Here is a 21971-nt window from a genome sequence, read left to right on the forward strand (position 1 = left end):
CACTGACGAAAGAGCAATATAAATATTTTAGTAATATGTTTTGTGTGTGTGTGTGTGTGTGTGTGTGTGTGTGTGTGTGCACGCGCTCCAATACTTTTGGTAAGTATAAGCAGAATGGTTTAAGCCGAAAGAAATAAAAATTGATTATAAAGTACAAATCTGACCTTCTTAACTTAAAAACAGGTAATCTTGGTAGTAAGTGTGTATAGAAAATGAAGACTGGGTGAAGTTCTTAAGTGAAGAGACTACAGTCCAGTTCAACTGTGTATGTGTATGTGGACAGTTGGTTGTAAATAAATAAATTAATAAATAAAAGAAGACTTCAGCATCGGCCTCCTCTTTGCCAAATGATATGTTCAGTCATCACCTTGACTGCATGATATGTTGTCATATTCCAGGATGGCTGCACATGATGTACGCACAAACATACACACACACATTCTTGACTGCCCCTGTGTGACGATGGTCCCCCTGAAGCTGTAGCGGGTCGATACACTGGGCCTGCAGTGCCCTCTTCTGGTGTGGAGGAATGACAAGGGGAGGAGGAGGCGGGAGGAAGAGCAGATCAAGCCTCCAACCTCCCCGTTAGAAACTAGCGATACTTTAGTATGATCGGGACTAGAAACAGAGACAGAGAGAGAAAGAACAAAAACAGGGTGTTAAAGGGTCATTGTGTATGTCGCTGCTGTTAGAACAAAACCTCTTTTCTCCATTTTTGTTGATTTTCAGTTTTTGACATAATTTGAAAATGCCTGTTTGCCTTTACATTGTATGTAAATTGTAATTTGGCCCAAAATGACTTGGATTAAAAGTAAAATGTGTTTTTTTCTTCTCCTGTAAAGTTACCATTTTGGAGATATGAGGTTTTGTTCCAACAACATTATGTCCAGCTACAGTATAGCTGCCCAATCCAGCTTTTGGAGACAGAGCAACCTGCAGAGTTATGGCTTTGCTTCAGACTTAAGGAAAACGAAACTTCTTCAAAAACTTATTTTGATGTACACAATTTTTCACTCACCCTAGTCAAACAGCCACAACCAAAATTTGCTTCTTTATTTTAGAGCTGTTTGGTAAATATATGCCGCTAAAACCACATTCAGGTCTTCATTTAGGTCATGCAGTCTTGTCAGTGTTCTTTAGGACACCGTATGGCTTACTGTGAGCTATAAAAATACACAAAACTTTGCACGAAACAAAACCATGTAGCAGAACACTGCAGGCAGCCAGGGGTGTTGTTCGGAGTTCCGCCTCACCTTTGAGCGCATGCACATCATGCAGGCATTTTATATTATTACATTCACAATTCCTGCTTTTTTTTATAAATAACTGTTGATCTAAAATCTTAAATTTTCAAATTAAAAATGTTAAAACAACAAATCTTGAACGTAACCTTAAGCATCCATATGCCTGTGATGTGCGCACACAGAGGAGTCAAATTCAGAGCATGGGGCTAATTTTTAGTGTCATGCACAGGAACAGGGGGGTAACCCGCATAGTGCAGCCAGGAGCAGGTCACCATTAGTGTAGAGAAATCCAATCACGTGAACAACACACGAAGTGCACTCTTGTAGGCTACAGAAACAGCAGAGCCTTTAGACAGTCAGATAGACAGAGCTGTGGAAAGTAAAGGCAAATATATGACAATTAAGCCAATTAAAGGCCAGTCTGATATGTGGCAGTCATTTCAATTTGCGACTTATGCAGACGGAAACTGGCTATTTGAGAGAGCTGGAGCGGGGGAGCAGGACAAAACATTTAGGTTGTGGGCTGTGAAGATTTTCTGTGCAAGTAGGATGAAATCTTGCAGTCAGAAGCTGGGTAAAAATGGGCCAAGCGGACCTATACAACAAAATATTGCCTAAAACGGCTACACAGAGTTCAGTTTAGTTCATTTTTATAGTGCACAGACAGTAAGCCATACTGTGCAGTAAACTATATCCACAAATCTTAACGAAGACCTGGATGTGGTTTGAACAGGTTAAGTGTTGGTGATGTGTTTAAGGAAAAAAATTTGGGTAACTTGACTTTTAGTGTTTATTAGCAACATAGCTCCCAGTTTAGCTCCAGCGCAATCAGTGCTGATTGACTACATCTGGGGTAAGCTGAAAATGGTCAGTTCCTTTAAGAACAATTCTACAAAGTGCTTATCTTGGAAAAAAATTCTTAAATATTTCTTTAAAATTACAATAACTTCACACGTATCTTAAACTAAAAAGACTTGACAAGTGAGGCCTCTGCTGAGGATCTATGTTTTTGAGAACTTTAGTTTTTTGCTTTTATTGAACTGCAGAACACACATTTACATGTAAGAACTTTCTTATGAACTCTTAACATCCTTCAAAATTGTTTTTCCCTTTGAAAATCTTCTGTGAAACTTGCTTCTTATCCAATTTCTTAGAAACATCTGAATTATATAGTTAGGTGTGGAGGAATTAAACTCTGCAGGGCAGTAGATCTCCAGTTAAAATGGGCTAAATACAAGACAATAACAATGTTATATGTGTCTGTGTATGTGAGGTTCATCATACGTACTGATTATAATGAGCAGCAGTATGACGACCACCAACGCCACAATCATCTTCATCTGAGGACAGAAAAGGGTGGAATTCAATACACGCCAGAAGACCAAACCTTATTAACACTAGTTCTGGTGAACAAGACTGGGCTATTTCATACAAAACTACTTCTCATACTTCTCAATACATCATTAAATACTATTAAACAGGGATGCACCGATTTCATTTTTCCCCCTTGTATTCCAATATTTGAAGATACACTTCAAGAGTATAGATCACTGTGTGGAACTACCTGGTATCACTGTGTGTGTAAGGTATATGCATGACAAAGCAGACTATGGACAATGTACTGTTAAAATTTACATCTACTGCAACTAAGAGGTGGAGATGGCACCAGGTATCCGTATGAAGTTGATCAGCAGAAAATGCTGGATCAGATATCAGTAGGAAAAAAGAATGAATCTGAATCAGCTCTTTAACAAATCTATCCAAAAACCACACATTCACATGTGGTGGTGTTGTTAGTGGTGTGTTTCTTGTTGTGGGGTAGTAGAGTTTGAGTAGTTTGAGCACAATAACCTACTTTTACCAGTGCTTTGACCAAAACTTTAATCATGTAATAAGGTCAGTATCTGTTCTGATACCCTGATCTGATATGCTGGATTGGTATCTCTAATTAAGTATAGCAATATAACAGAAATCCTTAGGTTTAGACACTACTAGGGTAAAGAAAGAGGGAGTGTACAAGAATCCCACTACTGTGCTTAGGCCCTAGTTTGAGTAATTGCATGTTGACTTTTTACCACGATGTGAAAGGAGACCGTCACTTAAATGTTATGCTGGCGAGTTCTAGTGATGCACTGCAATGAAAATTTCTGGCCAAAATCAAAACTTCAAGACACACTTTGCCAAAAAGTGAAACCAAAAGAAAGTTTTGTTTTAAAAATTTGCTGTTTTATTCATGGTTTTGAATAAATATGCTACTCATGAAAACTACAAGGTAATAAAGAAAACATACTTTCATTATTGATAAAATCTGGCTACAGAACACTTCCAATGTCGTTTTTTATATAATTTCAAAAGCTGAGGCTACAGATGGCATTGGCAAGCTAGCTGGGATTTTCTTTTCTGCTTCTGTTGTTTGGTGCATTCTACATATTGGGTGGGATAATGTGTTTCAAGTGTTATCATTTTTTTACTTCATTGTAGCCCTATTTACTTTTTTCACCACAATTTTCGGCCAAAAACTGAATGAGTAATTTTTGACCATTTCTGGCTTAAAGGTTTGATGGCCAAAATTTTGGAGCATCCCTAGTGAGTGTGGAAATTTGATTTATTTCTCAGAGAAACTTGCATTTACTTCATATACTAAAGTACAATTGTTTGAGAAGAACTTTTACTAGTCCAGTTGTCGGCTGTAAATGACCCCAGCAGGCATGAGAAAACATTACAGTTGTGACGCAGGTGTTACTCTTATTAGTTAAGTAAATAATAGAGCAAGAGCTTTAATCATTTTGTTTGTTCTTTTGTGCACAAAGTGCGTAACCCAGGGTACTGCAGGGATACTGGAGGACTCACCTTCATGTCTCTCCACCACATCCTCCTGTGCAGCTGCTTGGCTCGACTGCTGAATGCAGATGCATTGTCCGATAGGCTCTCTGGAAGTCACATGTCAGAAACAAGGAAAGACATGTCAACCATCAAGAATTTCACTAATCCAAATTTGCTTCTTCTTTTTCCTGCTTGCATGCTGAAAATGACAACACATCATTATACAATACGCACCCAATGCCTTTTAAAAAACACGGTTCTGAACTGGGCTGGGTTAATTCTCCTCCAGGATGAGGTCACGGCCATCACATTTTAGCTGTTCAAAGCATTCTCTAATAGTATCACGTGAACAAGATTTACAGCAAGACCAAAGGAAAATACCCCCCACCACCAGTTCTTAGAGTCAAACTTTATCTTCATCTGTCAACACAAACATCTGCCCATCCACCCTGGGTGAGCTGTGGAACATCAATCAAGCAGTTTAAAGATCTATGTGGAAAGAATGGAGGGAGCGGGCTCTTTTTCCTTCATGCCCCTCTGCGTGGTGGTTATGTAAGAGCCCTTCTGAGATCACTCTATTACAGGCTCTGTTTGTCTCCACGAGAGGCTTGTTGACATTCACTGGGCCTGCTGGGATGGCAGAGACCTCCAGCCTGCAGGCTTGGCTTTGTCTCTCTGTCTGGAACTCTCATCAACCCTTGTTAGCTCAGGGAACCAGGGCCAATTGGAATAATGAAGATACACTTTAATTACAAGCAAACATCAAATCAAATGGTCCATAAATAAGGTGGAGCTGAACAACATGGTGCAGACAGAGGGCATGAGAAAAAGGGATAAACTGTCATTTTATTTGTATACCACTGATTACAAGAGATGTTGTTAGAAAGTGTGGCACAAATCCAGACAATTCCAAAAGGTTTCTGGTAAACAGCTGCGGACACATTGGCTAATTGCTACATTTGTTCTTTTGAAGGTGATGCAAGTCTAAAATAATAATGTCCATATTAAACCTATTCCTACAGCTTGAAACTACACATACACGCAAGTACTTACTTGAAATGTAACAATACAACGTATTAAGTACTAGAGATGTACAGAAAATTTGTTCACTAAAATGTTTGACTGGGAAAAAAACAAAGATGAAATATGTAAACAACAAAGTGTCAAAATTAAAAATGCTGTTTGTTTCCTTCACTGTTCTGAGCCGGTCAGTGCAAACACATTCAAACAGTCACAGCAGCAGATAAACAGTAAAAATGTCAGCTGTGTGGAACTATGTTGAGATTTCCATGAGGGACATTAGACAAGTGATTTATAATCTCTGTTTACACACAGTATCAAGAGCTACAACAAAACGTTTAATGGAATTCACTGCCTTGGATGACCAGCTGTTCTCTCATTTAAGTAAGTTTGTTTTATGTAAAGCATTTTTATGCACAGTTTTTTCAACCCAGTGTTTCCTGAATTTCAGTTCGGCCTTGAATTTTCATTTGGTGCAATATAATGTATCGTATTGCACTGACTCGTATTATGGCTCATCGTTTTAAGGTACTCCTTATTTTTATCAAAAAATGAACTGAAACACCACTGTATCATAAAGAATCATGAAATTTGTGAATTGCTATGCCTTTACACTCAAAAGTAGCCTGTAGCATACATTCAACCCTGAACAAGCACTGTTGACATGTGGCAAACATTGCACCTCACCAGTGACTATTCCAGATGTTGCACAATGTCTTTATTGTGTGACATTTTTACCATGAATGGAGAACCTAGTTACACAACCATTGAACACGACTCGGTACGATGCTGAGAACTTGCAGAGAGAGTGAGACAGAAAATGCAGCACCTCACTACTCCTTCAAAACAGCCCTTTACAACAAGATCTGCTCAGATACTCAACCCTCCTTAACGCTTTGGCTCCTGTTTCCTCCAATACAACGGCTCCTTTGACTGGGGCACCTGACAAAGCTCATAAACTTCTACTGAACTATAAACCAAGGGAACTATTACGAGACTCCTACTCGATTCACACCAAGAGAAACATACAGCTGTCTCACGTATCCGAGATACTGATCTGAGAGCAGGTTCAATTACCTGAATACTGACCTATACCATTGTTTGGAAACTCCTGCACTGCTTTCAAGAAGACACTGAAAGAGAACAACCTTTTACACACAGAAGGTTATTGTTTCTGGCCCTGAAGCAGCAAACTGAGCAGTGAAGAAACTGACCAAAACCTATCCTGCTCACACTGCTATGGCCATTCCCAAACAGGATCTATCAGTGACAGGACACCCACAAGAAGAAGTCCAGTTGAAATTAAATAAGAAATAAGCAGTGATGTCAAACTAAAAGGTGTTGTTACAGGTAAATTACCCCAATTTAAAGTTCAACTGAACAATTAATTTATACACCAAATGTAGCTGATCAGCCAAGACAGGTTTGATGCCTGCTACTGCAGTCTTGCAATAATAGATGCATATACTTTACCAATCTGAACAAACTACATGCCTAAATTATTTCACACTTGCTGCATCAAATCACACCAAGCTGTTAAATAACCTCAGTGTAACACTGCTGGAAAAAAATCTTCAAGGCTTCAAGAAAAAGAGACCAACGTTAAACATCAAACATGTCTTGGCTGATAAAATTTAGCTAAATTTGGATCAAGAGGGAAAATTTGTGTTCATTTAATATGCCTAACTATTGCTTTAACCCCCATGTGTCAAACACAAGGCCTGCGAGCCAGATCAGGCCCGCCACACAATCCTAACCTGCTCACAAAAGTATTTTAATTTTCTATTATTATTAGCCCATTTTACTATGCGCTGTACTACAGTCCCCAGCATGCACTGCAACATAACTCTCCTACTCCAACAACAGCATATAGGATAGCGGATACACCTCAGTTCTACACAATTTTATGCAATTCCACACCAGTCATATGACCAAACACACTAGCTGCAGTTCAGCTGCAGTTCAAACAATATAAACACCTAACACTAGCTTAGAAATTGAGCCCAAGTCTTAATGAACTTGAAAGGATGGCAGGTGTCTAGTTCAAGCAAATATGTAGATTTAAAACACTGAGCTCCTGGGGACATTTAAATTTTGAATACTTGTTGAAGTATTCACGTAATCATTTAAGGTCTACAAGTGCCTGTATATTACTGCTGAAGTTTTTGCATATATTGAATAAACAATGGCCAGTTCGGGTTGTAGCACCTCATTAATTAAAAATGAAATAAAAACATTTTTTTCTCTGGGCCACAGATTTGTTGAGATGGCCCCTTTAGTGGTTGAGTTTGACACCCCTCCTTTAACCAAAAGAAACTTACAAAGCATGGTAACCTTCCTTATAATGTGTTGTTTAAAATTTGACCGAGATAAAGGATCATGCCAAGTGATCGTTACAGGACCTGTCAATTCAGGATTGATCTCTCATACCATTCAACTGATGCTGATTGCAAGTTTGAATCTCTGCACTGTGTAATGTTTGCGTATTCTGTGGTGGGGGCTTGCATTCCTCACCGGATTTGTCCTGCAGGTCATCCAGACGCTCTCCACGCTCAATCACCTTGGAGATGTTTTCCTGCATCACATCAATGACCTCATCAACCTGAGACTGCACCCTGACAGAAAGAAATGAATGTGGTCAACACAAGTGTTTTCCAATGTCACCATTTTTATCATAAGCTCTTGAATTCTAAATTGATTAAAGTCCCTTAGGTTTCAGTAAGTCCAGCTGGCCTGCCTGCTATTATTACTACACTGAGATCCATGTGGTCCCAGCAAATGAGGGTGTGCTCAAAATAACATAATATTTGGTCTCTTACACGTGATGCACAACAATCCATGCTGACATCCGGATCAAGAACACCGACACACCTGTGGGGTGTGAAAGCTCCTGTGGTTCTGGCAGAAGTCTAGACTAACCTGTGAATGAACTACTGCCAACATTATGTCTGTTACATCTGCACAGAAGTCTCAGTCCGGTGGTCACTGAGTATGCCCAACACATGTGTCCAACACCTTCTACCTTTCTCACACCCAGCAGGGGCACCAATGTACTACCCGCTCCATTAGCCTGGCAAAACAACCCTAGGAAAACCAAAACAGGCCACGAGTGGAGGGCAATTGTGGAACACATCTATAAAAAAAAGGTGGACTCCAACTTTGGGCCACCGTAAGTTCTCAATAACATTAAATGTTTTCCTCAGTGTGTAAGTTCTGAGCAGATGGAACGAAAGCCTCACACTGGGTTACATAAAAACAGCTTGTGGCGCGGCTGCACGGGCTGAACCAAATCACTGCTACAAGTCCATGGGGAGGATTACTGGAACTTGTCAGCACAGTCCAAACCCAAAATAAAGTGTAAGCTGCATGCACAAACGTAAACTTCTCCGGTCAGGGCAGGACCCCCCCCCACCCCCAGATGTTTTGTATTATTCATTTGTAAATATTTTGCTGCATCCTAAATGATAACTTCCTTCTGTCTCACAGTCAGTGTGTGAATGCTCACATGTAGTTTCTGCTCTGTAGGTCTGTCCACAATGTGTCTCCATCACTGGAAGGCAGTGTATTACATAATGTCATCAGGATGGAGATGTGAGTGTGGAGAGGGTCAAAAACACTTCCAATGAACTAGGAAGAATCCACTATTTACTGCAGGGATGCATATTCCACACACTTGTGTCTAATCTTCTCCACAGAGGGCTGGTGTGGACGCAGGTTTTCATAGCAAATAAACAGAACACTTAATTCTACTTGTTTAATCAACTGGCAGCATTCTCAGTCAATCAGAATGGTCTCTAAATGAAACTTCCTTCCTTCGATAAAACTCATCAGAACAAACCTGCAGTGAGAACAGGAGTAAATCAGTCATTATTAGCCTAAGATATATGAAAATGTGTTGCTGAGGAACATGTAATTAAAATGCACGCTATTCCGATCAACTGGCGATACTGTTTTTATTTAATTCCCAAAGCTGCAAAAGTTGTGAGAGAATCTGTGTGTCAAAACCACTAACGGGCAAACACATGTTGCTCTAAGCTGAGCTAAACTTTATTTGGGTTACTGTCTTGCTGAAACAGTTTTTGTACCATGTTTAATAACAAATAATGTAAAAAAGATGTTAAGAGTAGTTAAATAAGTTAGCTTTTCTGCTGCTTAGCTGAACACAGCTGCTGACAGTTATCTTGATAAATTAGTCAGATTAAACAGGACTGTACAGTTCCTGCATCTGCATTTAAAAACATTGTGTAAAGATAAATATTAATACACTTGTACCCATCATTTCTACTATTTCATTAAAGTTTGCTAAAAGACATTGTGCACAAAATGGTGTGTCCTCCTCAGCATCTCTGTTGCTTGGACTAATTCCAGTGTTAGATTTAGCTCATCTAAAAAAGGCAGCTTTCTAAGCTCAGAATGTCTTGTAATGTCTCGTTTGATCAAATGCAAACATATGTAAATGAGAATCCTTTTCCCTCTAAATTTGCCAGCATTCATATTTTGCCTGTTTTCCAGTACGTATGTCTGCCCTGAATATATAAAGCCAGTTTATTTTTGATTATGAAAATGTAAAATTTTCCTTTCTGTTACTGAGCTTTCCGGTCTGTAAGCACAGGTGTTACAGATGCCAGGTAGCCAAATGTTTGACAGCAAAAACTAAGTGAGGTGGGACTCTGGGAATTCTGTAAATGGTCAATTGACCATGTGTGCTTCAGCATGATTGGAATGAAAACCTGCAACCACATTGGCCCTATACAGATAAAACCTTTAATCCACTATGGAATCAATACCGTGGATCCGTATTTTTTGAGTGAAAAGAAAAATCATGTGTAACGTCCAAAAGAAAAAAAAAAAGAAAAATACTTACTGTCTAATTTTGTCATTCTGGGGGCCAAATCTGGGTCCAGTTGGTCCTCTTCTGTTAAAAAGAATCCTTATTAGCACTTAGTTTTTACAAAAACCACAAAACATAAAAAACAATTCTTTCACAAAGTTATATATTTTGTTAACAGTAGGCAACATAATATCAAAGATTATTCTTTAAAAAGCATGTTTTTTTAATAACCTGGCATATTAATAAGGTGTACCGTCATACAACTTAACACAATTTTATTTGAAAGAGTTTAAGTATGATATTTAACCTCTATTTGATAAAAATATTGAAAAACTCACAGGAAAAAGTCTTCTTCTTCATCAGAGTCTTCCTCCAGCAGGTTCCTCTGTGCAAAGAGAAGGTCAGGGGTCAGACCAATCTAAACTAGTTCAGAGTGCTTTTTGATCTCCTTCTCTGCCTGACAGGAGTCCAGGTGTTGGAAGTAAGAGTGAGCCAACTCTCACAGCCTCATTAAATACCTCCACAAAGGTTAATAGCTTTCTGCTGTCGCTAACACCTTCAAATGCAGACTCGGTCTACAACAACATGGGTAGCACGTGCAAGAGAACATGAGAGACTCGGGCTGCTGTTGTGAAACTCACGTGCAGACGCTGTTTGTATGGGCTATTTGTTTCATGAGTATCTGTTTGTAGCCCACAGAGATTTAGAAACTCCACTTTTCTTTCAGTAACATCAATGGAGGAAAACATCTGGTTCACATTTGACGAACATTATCTTTTTACAGTGTTTTACTTGTGCTACTGTGATTAAGTACATGTTGTAGGGGATTGATTAGTACATATGATTAAGGGCTGTTTGGGGTGTCTCAACATCCTGATGATCTTACATAACTCAAAGTGCACCCAGACACCAAATCCTGTGGTGAGTCTGGTGCATTTCCCAGGGAAACAGGTTTTAACATAAAAATTCTTCCCATTGTGGAATGGTGTAAAAATCAACACTGATTATGCAACTACCACCTGAGGGTTATACTATCCAAAGGTTAGTTAGTCTTCAAAGCTGTTTGGATTTCTGTGAGGTAAACCTGAGAAAATTTTTCTTTGGATATGACGAACTGCAGTTACTTCTCGCTCAAATACAGTGATGACAACAGAATCCTATTATGGTTTCTGCATAAGCAAAGCTTTTCCATGAGATGTCATCTGAGAAAAGTGGTGGCAAATGAAGATGTTCACATTAGTTTACAAGCATCAGACTAATGAGTACTGACAGATACAGAGAATGAGCTCTTACGCAGCCCCGTTGCATCAGGGCTTTTCTTAATATTCTTTTTGAAGAAAAAAAATAAGTCGATTTTTCTTGGATTGCTTCCTTCCAACCTGCAATATTTAAGTTATTTTTCTTAAGTCACATACACACACTATATTATCACAGTCAGAACAAAGCCTTTTATCTCCAACACTGTTTATTTACAGGAGAGGGGAAAAAAGCAGTCTTAAGTTAATGTAACAAAATTTTATTCCAAGAAAATTTGGACCATTAATATTGCCTCTTTTTTGAAAAGAGCTCTATATATCACCAAACAGTGTTCTTCTGTTGCTACAATCTTGACATTGTAGCAATAGTAGAACCCTTTTTGGTGCTATTCAGAACCCATTTCAAAAATACTACGTGATATCATATACAACCAAGCTACAAAATACAGGGGGTCCTAGGGGGTCGAGGATTCCCAATTAACCTCTAGGACCCCCTAAATGTCTCAAAATCAAAATTCTGGGGGATCCCTGAAAATAAAGTAACACTGTTGTAACACTGTGGCACTGTAGTAAATTGGTTCACCTAGTTTGTCCTTCATAGCCTAGCAACAGTTACTATGCCCAGGATATTGCTGAAAAACTTTACAATGTACCGTAGCATATTTGTAATCTAAAAATTTGCCCAGATTCCCAAGAGTTTGATGGAAAGAACGAACGAACTGTTACTCATTTCTCAAACTGAAGACAAAAGAGATCTCAGTTAATCTGTTGACGTCTGTATTACCAAACTAGAGACGATCACTTCCAGAAGAACAACTGTTGAACCAAACATTTTGTTGCCATTAAAGCAGAACCACCATGTCAAATGAGTTGGCAGCCAGTCAACATTGCTTCTTTAGTTTTTGTTCTGACGCTATGAGGTTAACATAGCCAATAGGTAATGGGCACAAACAACCACTAATCAGCATCCTGGAAACTGAAAACGAACAAAAGTACAAAATTCAGACTTCAGAATGGCTGCTACGACTACTGAGTTACAAGTTCTGAACTACGCAACAAGTTTTGTCTATTCTTAGTGTTAACAGTAATAGGTCCAGAAACTACATAACCAAGTTCAATTGAAATTACTTTACAATTTGACAAACTTTGTTTCAAATGGGTGACAGTATGAGGTTTATATGATCCTAACTGGTGGGATACAAGCTTTTAGTGAAAACCGTAAATTAGATTTTCAATGAACTCATTCAGGAAGAATTAGCATGTGATACAGAAAGAAAAAGAGAAAATCTGAAAGAAAAGAGAGACAATTCTCACTCAACTAGGACAAAAGTAAAGGGTGGGTAATTCAAGGACAAACATGCATGGAGAAGGTGACAGATCCAAAAAGAGACACAGGGGAGAAAGAGCAAAACAATCAGGACCCAAGACTGGGCTGGTAGTCATTACTGGTGCACTGGTGGGAGGAGGACAGAAGTGAGTGTCCGTGTGTGTTACGTAACACAGGCTCTGTGCTTCCCCTTCTGGAACTATCACAGGGAAACGCAGGGCCGAGTTAATGAGCGTGATGAGAGCCATTAATCTGTCTAATGTTGTTTGTCCTCCCACATCGCAGACAGGAAGCAGAGTGCCAGGCAACCCTGATGAGAAGCTTCAACGATATACAGACATTTTGTTTATTCAGTCTGATCAGACATTTAAAGCTGTTTACTCAATCTGATCATTTACAACTGTGCATTTAGTGTGATTAGACATTTAACATCAATTCAGGAGCGACCTTTTCATCCACTTCTTGCACAAACTGCAAATGATGAGATGAAAACACTTTTAAAAGTGTTGCTTTCATCTTATCATAACAACTTTTTATTGACTTTTAGCAATAAAATGCCTTATGTAATGTATAATTTCCTGCAAACAACTGTTGTTGTACAAGTTTAACGTCACTAATGTTGTGTATTTCACAAAGTCAATGATACGGAAATTTTGTTCATTTTATTTACGAGAGATCAAGTGTCTCTGCCATGTAAAGCTGTTCAAGCACTTTCCATTTAGAAATGATGCCGTTTCTGGACACTTCTCTCTGTAAGTGGCAAAGTGGCAGCATTCCTTTTAAAAAAACACTCTAAAAAAGTAATCCAGACATTTTTACAGCCTTTCCTATGAAAGATTTACCTATACAGACGGTTCCATCGGCTGCCACTATAAATGGCTGGTGTTTTTCATACAACATACCATTCAACTGCAGGAGTGTCCTCTTACATTTGGTGCACACATACGTTTGTTTGGTTCCATAAACTAAAAGCTATCCTCCCTCATTACACGGAGAAAGCTCAGTCATACTGCACATCAGATGTGCAAATTAGAGTGAAGGTATATTTACATTTAAAATATGTCTGAAAACGTTAAACAAAAATGAATGTATACTTTGAGTACTATTGAATATTATTATAACCGATTCTAAGACTACAATCAATCCTAAAATTTCTAATTTCAGAAATTCTAACTCTAACTTAATTTCGTACTTGTATTGCCTTTTTTCACTCATAATGCGAAAAGATTTATAGCTTTTAGAGCTCTACACGCTCCTACTCGTCTTAGTATCATACATCATACAGTGTGGCATCTCTTACCCTCTCGCTGCGTATAGAGCCGGTGACCTCATCATCATTTAAGTGCCTTTTGAATTTGGGAGGCATGCTGGTGTCGGGCTGCTCCTCCCTCTCTGGCTCCCTCTGCAGGAGCACAGGAGAAAAACATTGACAGACTGCACACAACATGCGCAACAGCATAGATTTGCAATCCTCAAATATGTACCACAAAGCTTCAAATTAGCACATGATTAGGTCTGTCAAGATCATGAAGTTTTAGCTGACGATTAACTGTAATAACTGCATTTAATAATTTTTTTTTGTTCAATTTATGCAACAATTGAAGTAAGGGCCTAAAGTGGTCAAAATCTTTTTAGCCTGCTTCATAGCTAATAATACTGTCCTAACAAAACGATATACTGTCCATGTATACAGTAAAGGAAAATGTACAGTTACACAGAATCATATATAGAGTCAAGCCAACCGTGTATTTTTCAAGATTAGGAAAATATGTGCAAAAAACTACCTAACTAATAAATAAACAAACACTACTTGGTGTAAAGCTAGAAGTCAGAACTTTTGCTGTTTTTGTAAGATCCATAACATCAATAAACGTAATTATCTTTAACTTACATTTCTGTGCTTCAACCCAATGAACTCAATTCACATTGTGCTTGTTGTGAAGTAAGACTGTGAACTCTTATTAACGACTGCAGAAAACAATCGCAGTCAGCTTAAATCATTGCAACTGGCTCAAACAATGGCAATCAGGCAATTATGTAGTTATTGTGGCAGGCCTACAAAGGCCTTTAAAATACAGCTCTGAAGAGAAGTGCTAGTTCTGGAAATGTCTTCATGCTGCCTTGGGTTAACTACTAGGCATTTATTTGACAGCTTAGCTACAGGTGCTAAAGCTACACGCATTGCTTTACAGGTGAAGCCCATCAAACACAGTAGTTAACCCACTTGGCAATGGCAATTTAAGAACCAATGTGAAAGGCATTCTGCACAGATATCAGTTTACTGAGTAGCGTCATTTTAGAGCCTCTCTCGAAAGGCTTTTGCTGTCCCAGGAGTCTTTCATGTAAGGACCTAAGATCTTGCAGCTTTAACCGCCATACAGAGCCTGTAATAAATATTTCTCATAGTCACTGGACTGCTTTTACAGACCCATGTCAAAGAAACAGGGGCCTCTTTTGTAAAACATTTGCTTGTACAAATCTGACTTTAAAATGACTGTATGTGAAAATACAGGTTTAAATGACAAGAACATGTGTACGTTTTAAACCTAGTGCACAAACATTTGACAGTGTGAGTGCGAGTGTGCTACAGTATTACAGTGAGTGATTTATGGACACTGTATTTTATTTTTTATAAATAAATCATACACAAATGCTTAAGAACAAATTAAGAATGAATCTTAAGTATGTTTTAAAAATAAGGCCCCAAGACTTTGACAGTCTTATTCAAAAGGCCCAGTCCCATTTCATCCCTTGCCCCTACCACTTAACCCTTAGCTCTCTGTTTTGCGCATTCACACTTAGGGGAAGGGTGCCCCAGTTTTGAAAAAGCATGAAAAATCACGAGTATGCTGATGTTTCGGTAGCTAGCTAGCTAAATTTCCTGTTCCACCTCAAATGGTGCAGCACCCCTTGCCAACAGAGCACCACTAGAAGCCTGTTAATTAAGTATTTGAGGGTTGTCAGAAAGGCTACCAGTACTTGAAGGTCTACAGTACTATATTTGACCTTCCAAATCTGCTGTATTACACCAATCATTAATTTCTTGCTCTGACAAAATCACATGTAATAATAACAAATGTTTCTACTGGTGATGTAAAATTTCCATCAGATGTGCAACTATTTCAAGCCCTGTAGATGTTATTCACACTTTTTCATCCTCAATCTTTTATCTCACAATAAGACAATGTTACTCTGACCCCCCACCCTCACGCCCTCAACCCAAATTCAGTAGAGTGGTATGATACCATTGAGTCACGATCCTCTCTCAGAGACTGATTTCTGCTTGCTGTGCTGGAAAAGCGGTTGGAAAACAGGCTCTCCGCGGGCCACAACCACGATCCAGAAATCAGGAGAAGAGGAAAGAAAGAGAGAGGGTGGGGATAAGCAGGGTCTAGCGGGAAAAGCAGGCAGGAAGAGGGGAAAGAGAGCAAGAAAAAAGGAAAGAGAGACAGAGTTGGGTTAAAGATAAAAGATGCATGAGAGAGGAAAAGAAAGCAACAAAGGCAGAAGCAATTGTAGCAACTGTAAAAAGAGACAGCAGCAGGCAATAATCCACAATGACCATAAACATATTTAACATTCACTGCAGCTGCCAAAACTACCGAAAGAGTCGTTATCAGAGCTCAACGTGGAAAGAATATCAATATCATTGACATAAAACAGCATGGAAACTGATGAACAAAACATGAAATGGTCACATGGATGGGGAATCAATTGGTGAGAGAAAATGCAGGATGGACAGTGAGATGATGGAGAATCTTCTAGAGAGACCGAACCCTGCTAACCCCAGTGCCCTGTTTAGTCAGTGCCACAAAAGGATAAACACTGAACGCACTGCATTTGCACAGGATATGCTAAAATGTGCGATCACTACTGCTGTTACAATACACATATCTTCAGGTTTGACAGGATTTGATTCTTGCTAAAATCCAGTGCAACTGAGCACTTAATCCTCCAAAACTGAGATATCATGATTTCACAAAACCCAATGAAAATAAGTGCAAGATATATGAGACAGACATTAAGCATTAACTATAACCTAGTTACTATTATAATTTTTCATGTTTTGAAGACACCAAATGAAAGATGATGTTGGAGGAGACTGAGAGGAGTATCAATGATACCACTTTAAAATTTCGCTACAGTTTTGATTGTTTTTTTCTGATTTGTGAGATGCCCACACGGGCATCTCACAAATCAAAACTAATACTGTGGTAAATCAGTGACTGCACAACAAACTGTGCTGGGGCGGAAGCATGAAAAAGAGAGACGAGATGCGACTGGACAAGCTGGTCAGGTGAGCGGGGTCAGTGGTCGGTGTGGAACTGGACTCTGTGGTCAAGGTGGCTGAGAGAAGGACATTACACAAACTGCTCTCCATTATGGAGGATGATGGCCACCCACTGCACACCATCATTATGGACAGGAGGAGCATGTTTAGTGGCAGGCTGCTGTCACAGAGCTGCTCAACCGACAGATTAAGGAAATCCTTTGTCCCCAGAGCCATCAGGCTCTTCAACTCTTCCCAGGAGGCCAGAAGAGAAGAGGGAAGAGGAGAGATGAGGACTGAATCTGAATCTCATGTTAAATCACAAATCATAGCTCTATATCTCATGCTAAATCCTATGTTTCTTTTTATCCATCTGCACATATGGACACCTTACTGCACATATTGCACTTTCTGCACACCTTATTGCGCATCTTGCACATCTGGACACTCCACACTAGACACTTTATTTTGGTACCAATATCTGCACATATTTATTCAGTATTGTCATTATATGCCATTACCTCCGCCTCCTTGTACAGTCATTATTGCACTGTGTCTTTCATCTCAGGTTACAGATATTATTCCAGATTTTTGTATATTTCTATTTGTATATATACCTGTAGATAGAATTTTTTATATTTATTCTTTCTGTTATATTGTTTACACCCTTATTACTATTACTGTCCTGTGTTGTGTGACTGCTACTGGCTGCTAAATTTCCTTCGGGATCAATATAGTATCTATCTATCTATCTATCTATCTATCTATGTAAAACAATAATGTTTAAATCAGGGCTATAAAGGTTTTGTCAGACAGGGAATAAACAAAAGAGTATGAAGCCAATGTATGATTCCCTGACAAATGCATTTGCATTCACCAGTCAGAGCCAGAAGCATCCTCACCAGAGCTGACAGATGAAAATGTGTGACAGCATGACCCATTTCAATTTCTAGAACACCTAACGTTAATCTAATCGGTCAGTATGTCTCATGCCTGAACTGGTTAGCTAATGCTAGTCAAGTTAAGCTAGCTAGGCGATTCTATCTGCTAGATAACCTGCTTTTTAACGGTTTTCCTGAGCAAGACATCTGTCAGAGAATAACATGCCCGGTGAATTCAGTTAGCTAACCTAGCTAGCTTAGCTTTGTCAGTGAGCTCAGAGACAGAGACCAGTGTAGGTGCTAATGTTAGCTAGTTAGCTATGCTAAACTTGATCAACAACGCCGATTACAGTTGACATGATAAAGCAAGATTAGACAGTGACACTTCAGATTTAGAGAGGAAATGTTAGCAGCATCCACAGCACCCAAAAACAGCTGTTTTGTCGAAGCACAGAGGCTGGTGGTCCTATTATAATAGACGCCTAGCTAATTGCTGCTGCTAGCTGGCTGGCTAACTAGGTTAGCTACCTAGCTACCTGTCAAACAGGGACTGGCTCTGACTAAGTTATGACTGGCTATTACACATTATTTAGCTCGCTAACTCTCCAGCTTACTGTCTTACTCGCTGAAACGTCATGCTGAACAGTAAAAGATGCCATGAGAAATAAAACAGGCAGAAAAGAGAGGAGACAAGTCAAGGAAACAGACGAGCACAGCTGCGCAGCTACTACCCTGTATTAAGCACAGACAGTGAACAGGCCTGAGTGTGAATACGTGAAGACCGTCAGAGCCGCCGCGGGGTCCGTATCTAAGTTACCTGTGTTGTCCTGTTCCTGTGGTGTAGAGTGTTCCTCTGTTTAAAGCGCAGCTACAACTCAGAGGACTGATGATGTGTGAAATCCTGAAGGTTGTGTGCGTCTCAGTGGAAACGGCGAGCCTCGGCAGGGATGTGTGTGTTGCAGTGATTTTCAGCTCTTCCGCTCCACCTCAGATGACCAGGAAGTCCAAACAGCTGGGCTGCGGTCCAGTTTGCGCAAAGGGGTTCACACTACCAGGGTTACCTACTTCTGTTCCGACTGTGTCACTTTGCCACTTGTGTTCAAATAGATAGCAAGTTGCTAATGTTCTACCAGGAACAGTGAGGTGCGTTCTGTCCAAAAGTACCCAGATATCCCCATACAAAAAAAAAATAAAAATAAATAAATAAATAAGGATATTCTAGTTCATGAATTCAGCTACTCTCAAGGTGAACCCTTTGCTGACACAGGGATCCCGTTGCACACATAAATTTTGCATAATCGTCATAAAAAAGCACTGGGACATCAGTGAGGAGCGTATTCAGTTAGGCAGTCCGAGGTATAGCAAGGTGCTAGTCCATTAATGGCTTTAAAAACAAACAAAAGGACCTTGAATTGTATTCTGTATTGAAAAAAACCCAATGAAGTTCTGCCAGTACTGGAGTAACGTTCACTCTTCTGTGTTCAGGTTAGTTCTCTTGCTTCTGTGTGGTTAGTTTGTTTATACTCTTTTTGGGTCAGCCAGTGAATAACGATTTTAAAAATGGTGCAACTTTTTAAATTAGGAAAAGTAACCAGGTCAACTTATTATGTTAACACTAGAATAATTTGTGTTTTAATATTTGAAGTTTAGTGAACTCAAACTTTTACAATGACCAGGTTATTTAGTTTTTTTTGTTTTTTTAAGTTACAAGGAATACATAACAAAAATCTAAAAGTGGGAAACTGAAAGCATGAGTTCACTTCTCAGAATCATGCAGTGTGAATTAAGGCCGGACTGGCAATGATTTTAAGATGAAAAAATGTCAGTAATGTACAATAGATTTTGTTGCGGATACTAATAAATGTTTCTAAAATTATGCTAAATGTTTCTAATATTTCACTAATGGTATTATCCAGCTTAATAGGCAGACTATCAAACACTTTGTGGGAAGCTGTAAAAATCACATTTTTGTTGTATTAGGAATAAAAAACATCTGCAGCTGATAATAAAATGACAAAAATAGGAAGCATGCATAGCATCCAGACAGATGCTAAAATACTCCCTATATCTCATCTCTATAGATCGAAGCATTGATTGAATCTCAACACACTACTTTGATGTGCAATTACACTATAATAGGTCTAATTATAATAACTTGTAAGTTATCATTACTAGACCTATTATACTGTAATAGGTCCAAATTTTTGAGAAATGCTGGTAAACGGTGTCATATTTGACATATTTCAGAGACCTGAAATACTATAGACACTGATTATAATCTGAAATATTACACTATACATTTATGAAATTAATCTGGTAAAATAATTAAAGGCAGCCTTCTGAATGAAATCCTGGTTTCATCACGATACACCTCCCCAGACTTCAGGAGGGCAAAAGTCAACCATCTTACCTTGAACTACATATTTGTGATGAATGTCAGGGCTTGTGTGAGCAGAAGTTGGCTGGGTCAGCGCTCCCCAGTGATTAAAAAAAAGCCTTAAAGAGATTTAAACACATGAAACCTGATGATCAAACACAGAAACAAATAAACAACAAAAAATGATGCTGCAGCTCTTTGGAGAAATGATTTAACGAGCGAGCCTGGAATATTTTCCGCCTGCCAAAGCAGAGGATGATTGTTAAAGCAGAAAGTTTCTCCTGGGAGCGAGAAGTAGCTGGCCGACTGAAAAGATGAGATTGTGTGTCCTCCAAAAAGCACTTGACAAAGCTGTGGAACTGTTCAGTTCTATCACATGACTTCTTCAGAGCTGTCTGTAAATGATTTGTGACAATATTAATACATTATAATGATAACACTATATAATAACATTTTTGGCCTTCTGTTGTGGGTTGTATGAAATGTTTCTACTATATGCATACAGTACTGTGCAGAAGTTGGAAGGCACCCTTCATTTCATTAATGCAGCTGATAATAAAATGATGTAGAAAAAGAGGAAGCTGTATAGCATCCAGACTGATGAACCGCATATCTGCATTGATTGAATGCCAACACGCCTGTTAAATCCAAATTTTCAGAAGATATTTCTGCGGAGATTAAATATAAAATAATATACTTCCATAAGGAAGGGCAAAGTTGAAGGGAAAAAAACAGAAAATTCAAATTGAAGATTAAAGGATATTGATAAAATGTGACTCCCAACAACCATGCAAGACCACCAAAACTGTCACCAGCAGATAAACAGCACTTCAAGCGTTCATCTTTGAGAGATAATCAAGCTCCACTCTTGCTTCAAATCTGAAAAATCCATAGGTGTTTCTGTTCATCCCTCCACTGTAAGAGGACAACTCAATTCTATCTGATATCAATATCTAGTCTGAAAGGATGTGTCGCTGTTGAGAAGAAGAAAAAGGCCACACTAGAACACTGAAACTGGACGATTGAAGTGGAATAAGGTTGATGAGTCTAAATTTGTAATTGGGATTACTTGAACCACAAGAAGCAGGAAATGCAACCAACTACTAAGACTGAACTTTTGAGGTGTGGAAAAATATCCCTGCATTTGGTTGATTTCTTTGCAAAGCTGAAAGCATGTGCCCTGAATAAAATGGACATTGTCATAAAGTTAATTTTACTTTGTGGACAAACAAAAATACTGAAAAATTTGATGTCATTTTTATCTGTTGAACATCTGTTGACTGGAAATTTTAAAATGAAGAGCATAAACACACACATACACACACACACACAGAGAAGTGGTGAACCTTTGTGTATGTGTGGTTGGCTTGGTCCATTTTGGTTGTGAACTTCAAAGCCTTGTTGAGTGGGAGAGATGGATAGACAAAAGCAAGATGAGTATAAATTACTCTGACCTTTTCAACATAAACAGGAAGGCTTTAGTTTGAGGCCTGTCAGTAATGTCACCCAGTTGTTCCTGGGAGACTACACTGAGAGAGATGGAACTAATGAAAAAGCCTTCAGTGAAGAATTCCGAGAAAGCCAGGTCCTCAGCTGAAACTCTTATTATTCATTTGAATTGTTTTCCTTTCTGTGCTGTGCCTCAGAATGACCGATGATTTGCTCTGCTGGGGAGTTTAATAAGAGCTCATTAGAAGAAACATTAGACAAACAATGTGGTAACACATGGTAATCTAAAACCCCTCTGAGGACGTTTTAGGTATGAGCCAAAGTGGCCAATATATAGAAGTGTCTTGAATCTTTCTCAATAGTTTCCTGTTGTCTGTTCCTCCTTGAGCTCTTCGCACATATTGAATGATTACATAAAAGGTTTATTAATTCTTCATTTAAACTGTCTGAAAATACAATTGATATTCGTATTTGTGAAACACTGTCCTAAACT

At 38.9% G+C, this 21971-nt stretch overlaps 1 protein-coding gene across 3 annotated transcripts; it reads right to left on the bottom strand.

Moving 5' to 3' along the window:
* Positions 1-290: 290 nt before the first annotated feature.
* vamp4 (vesicle-associated membrane protein 4) lies at positions 291-18632 on the bottom strand. Of its 3 annotated transcripts, none has more exons than XM_036581558.1 (9): positions 18470-18632; positions 15747-15892; positions 13802-13903; positions 10257-10303; positions 9952-9999; positions 7602-7702; positions 4095-4174; positions 2533-2584; positions 291-618 (listed from the first exon to the last, which is right to left on the bottom strand). In XM_036581558.1, the coding sequence occupies exons 2-9, from the start codon at positions 15747-15749 to the stop codon at positions 593-595; spliced, it is 459 nt and encodes a 152-aa protein (XP_036437451.1). In that variant the 5' UTR covers positions 15750-15892; positions 18470-18632; the 3' UTR covers positions 291-592. The 3 variants fall into 3 exon arrangements, with proteins under 3 accessions (XP_036437451.1, XP_036437450.1, XP_036437452.1); XM_036581557.1 differs by having other exon boundaries at positions 9952-10002; XM_036581559.1 differs by lacking the exon at positions 15747-15892 and having other exon boundaries at positions 9952-10002.
* Between the last annotated feature and the right edge of the window lie 3339 nt (positions 18633-21971).

This window comes from Colossoma macropomum, unplaced genomic scaffold (genome assembly GCF_904425465.1).
Source record: "Colossoma macropomum unplaced genomic scaffold, Colossoma_macropomum, whole genome shotgun sequence".
Classification (NCBI taxonomy): Eukaryota; Metazoa; Chordata; class Actinopteri; order Characiformes; family Serrasalmidae; genus Colossoma; species Colossoma macropomum.

Coding starts and splice junctions, on each gene's coding strand:
- vamp4 (XM_036581557.1), bottom strand. Junction 7,703..9,951: donor CAGAATGACAAAATTAGACA/GTAAGTATTTTT, acceptor TCTTTCTGTCAG/GGTGCAGTCTCAGGTTGATG. Junction 4,175..7,601: donor TGACCTGCAGGACAAATCCG/GTGAGGAATGCA, acceptor TGTGACTTCCAG/AGAGCCTATCGGACAATGCA.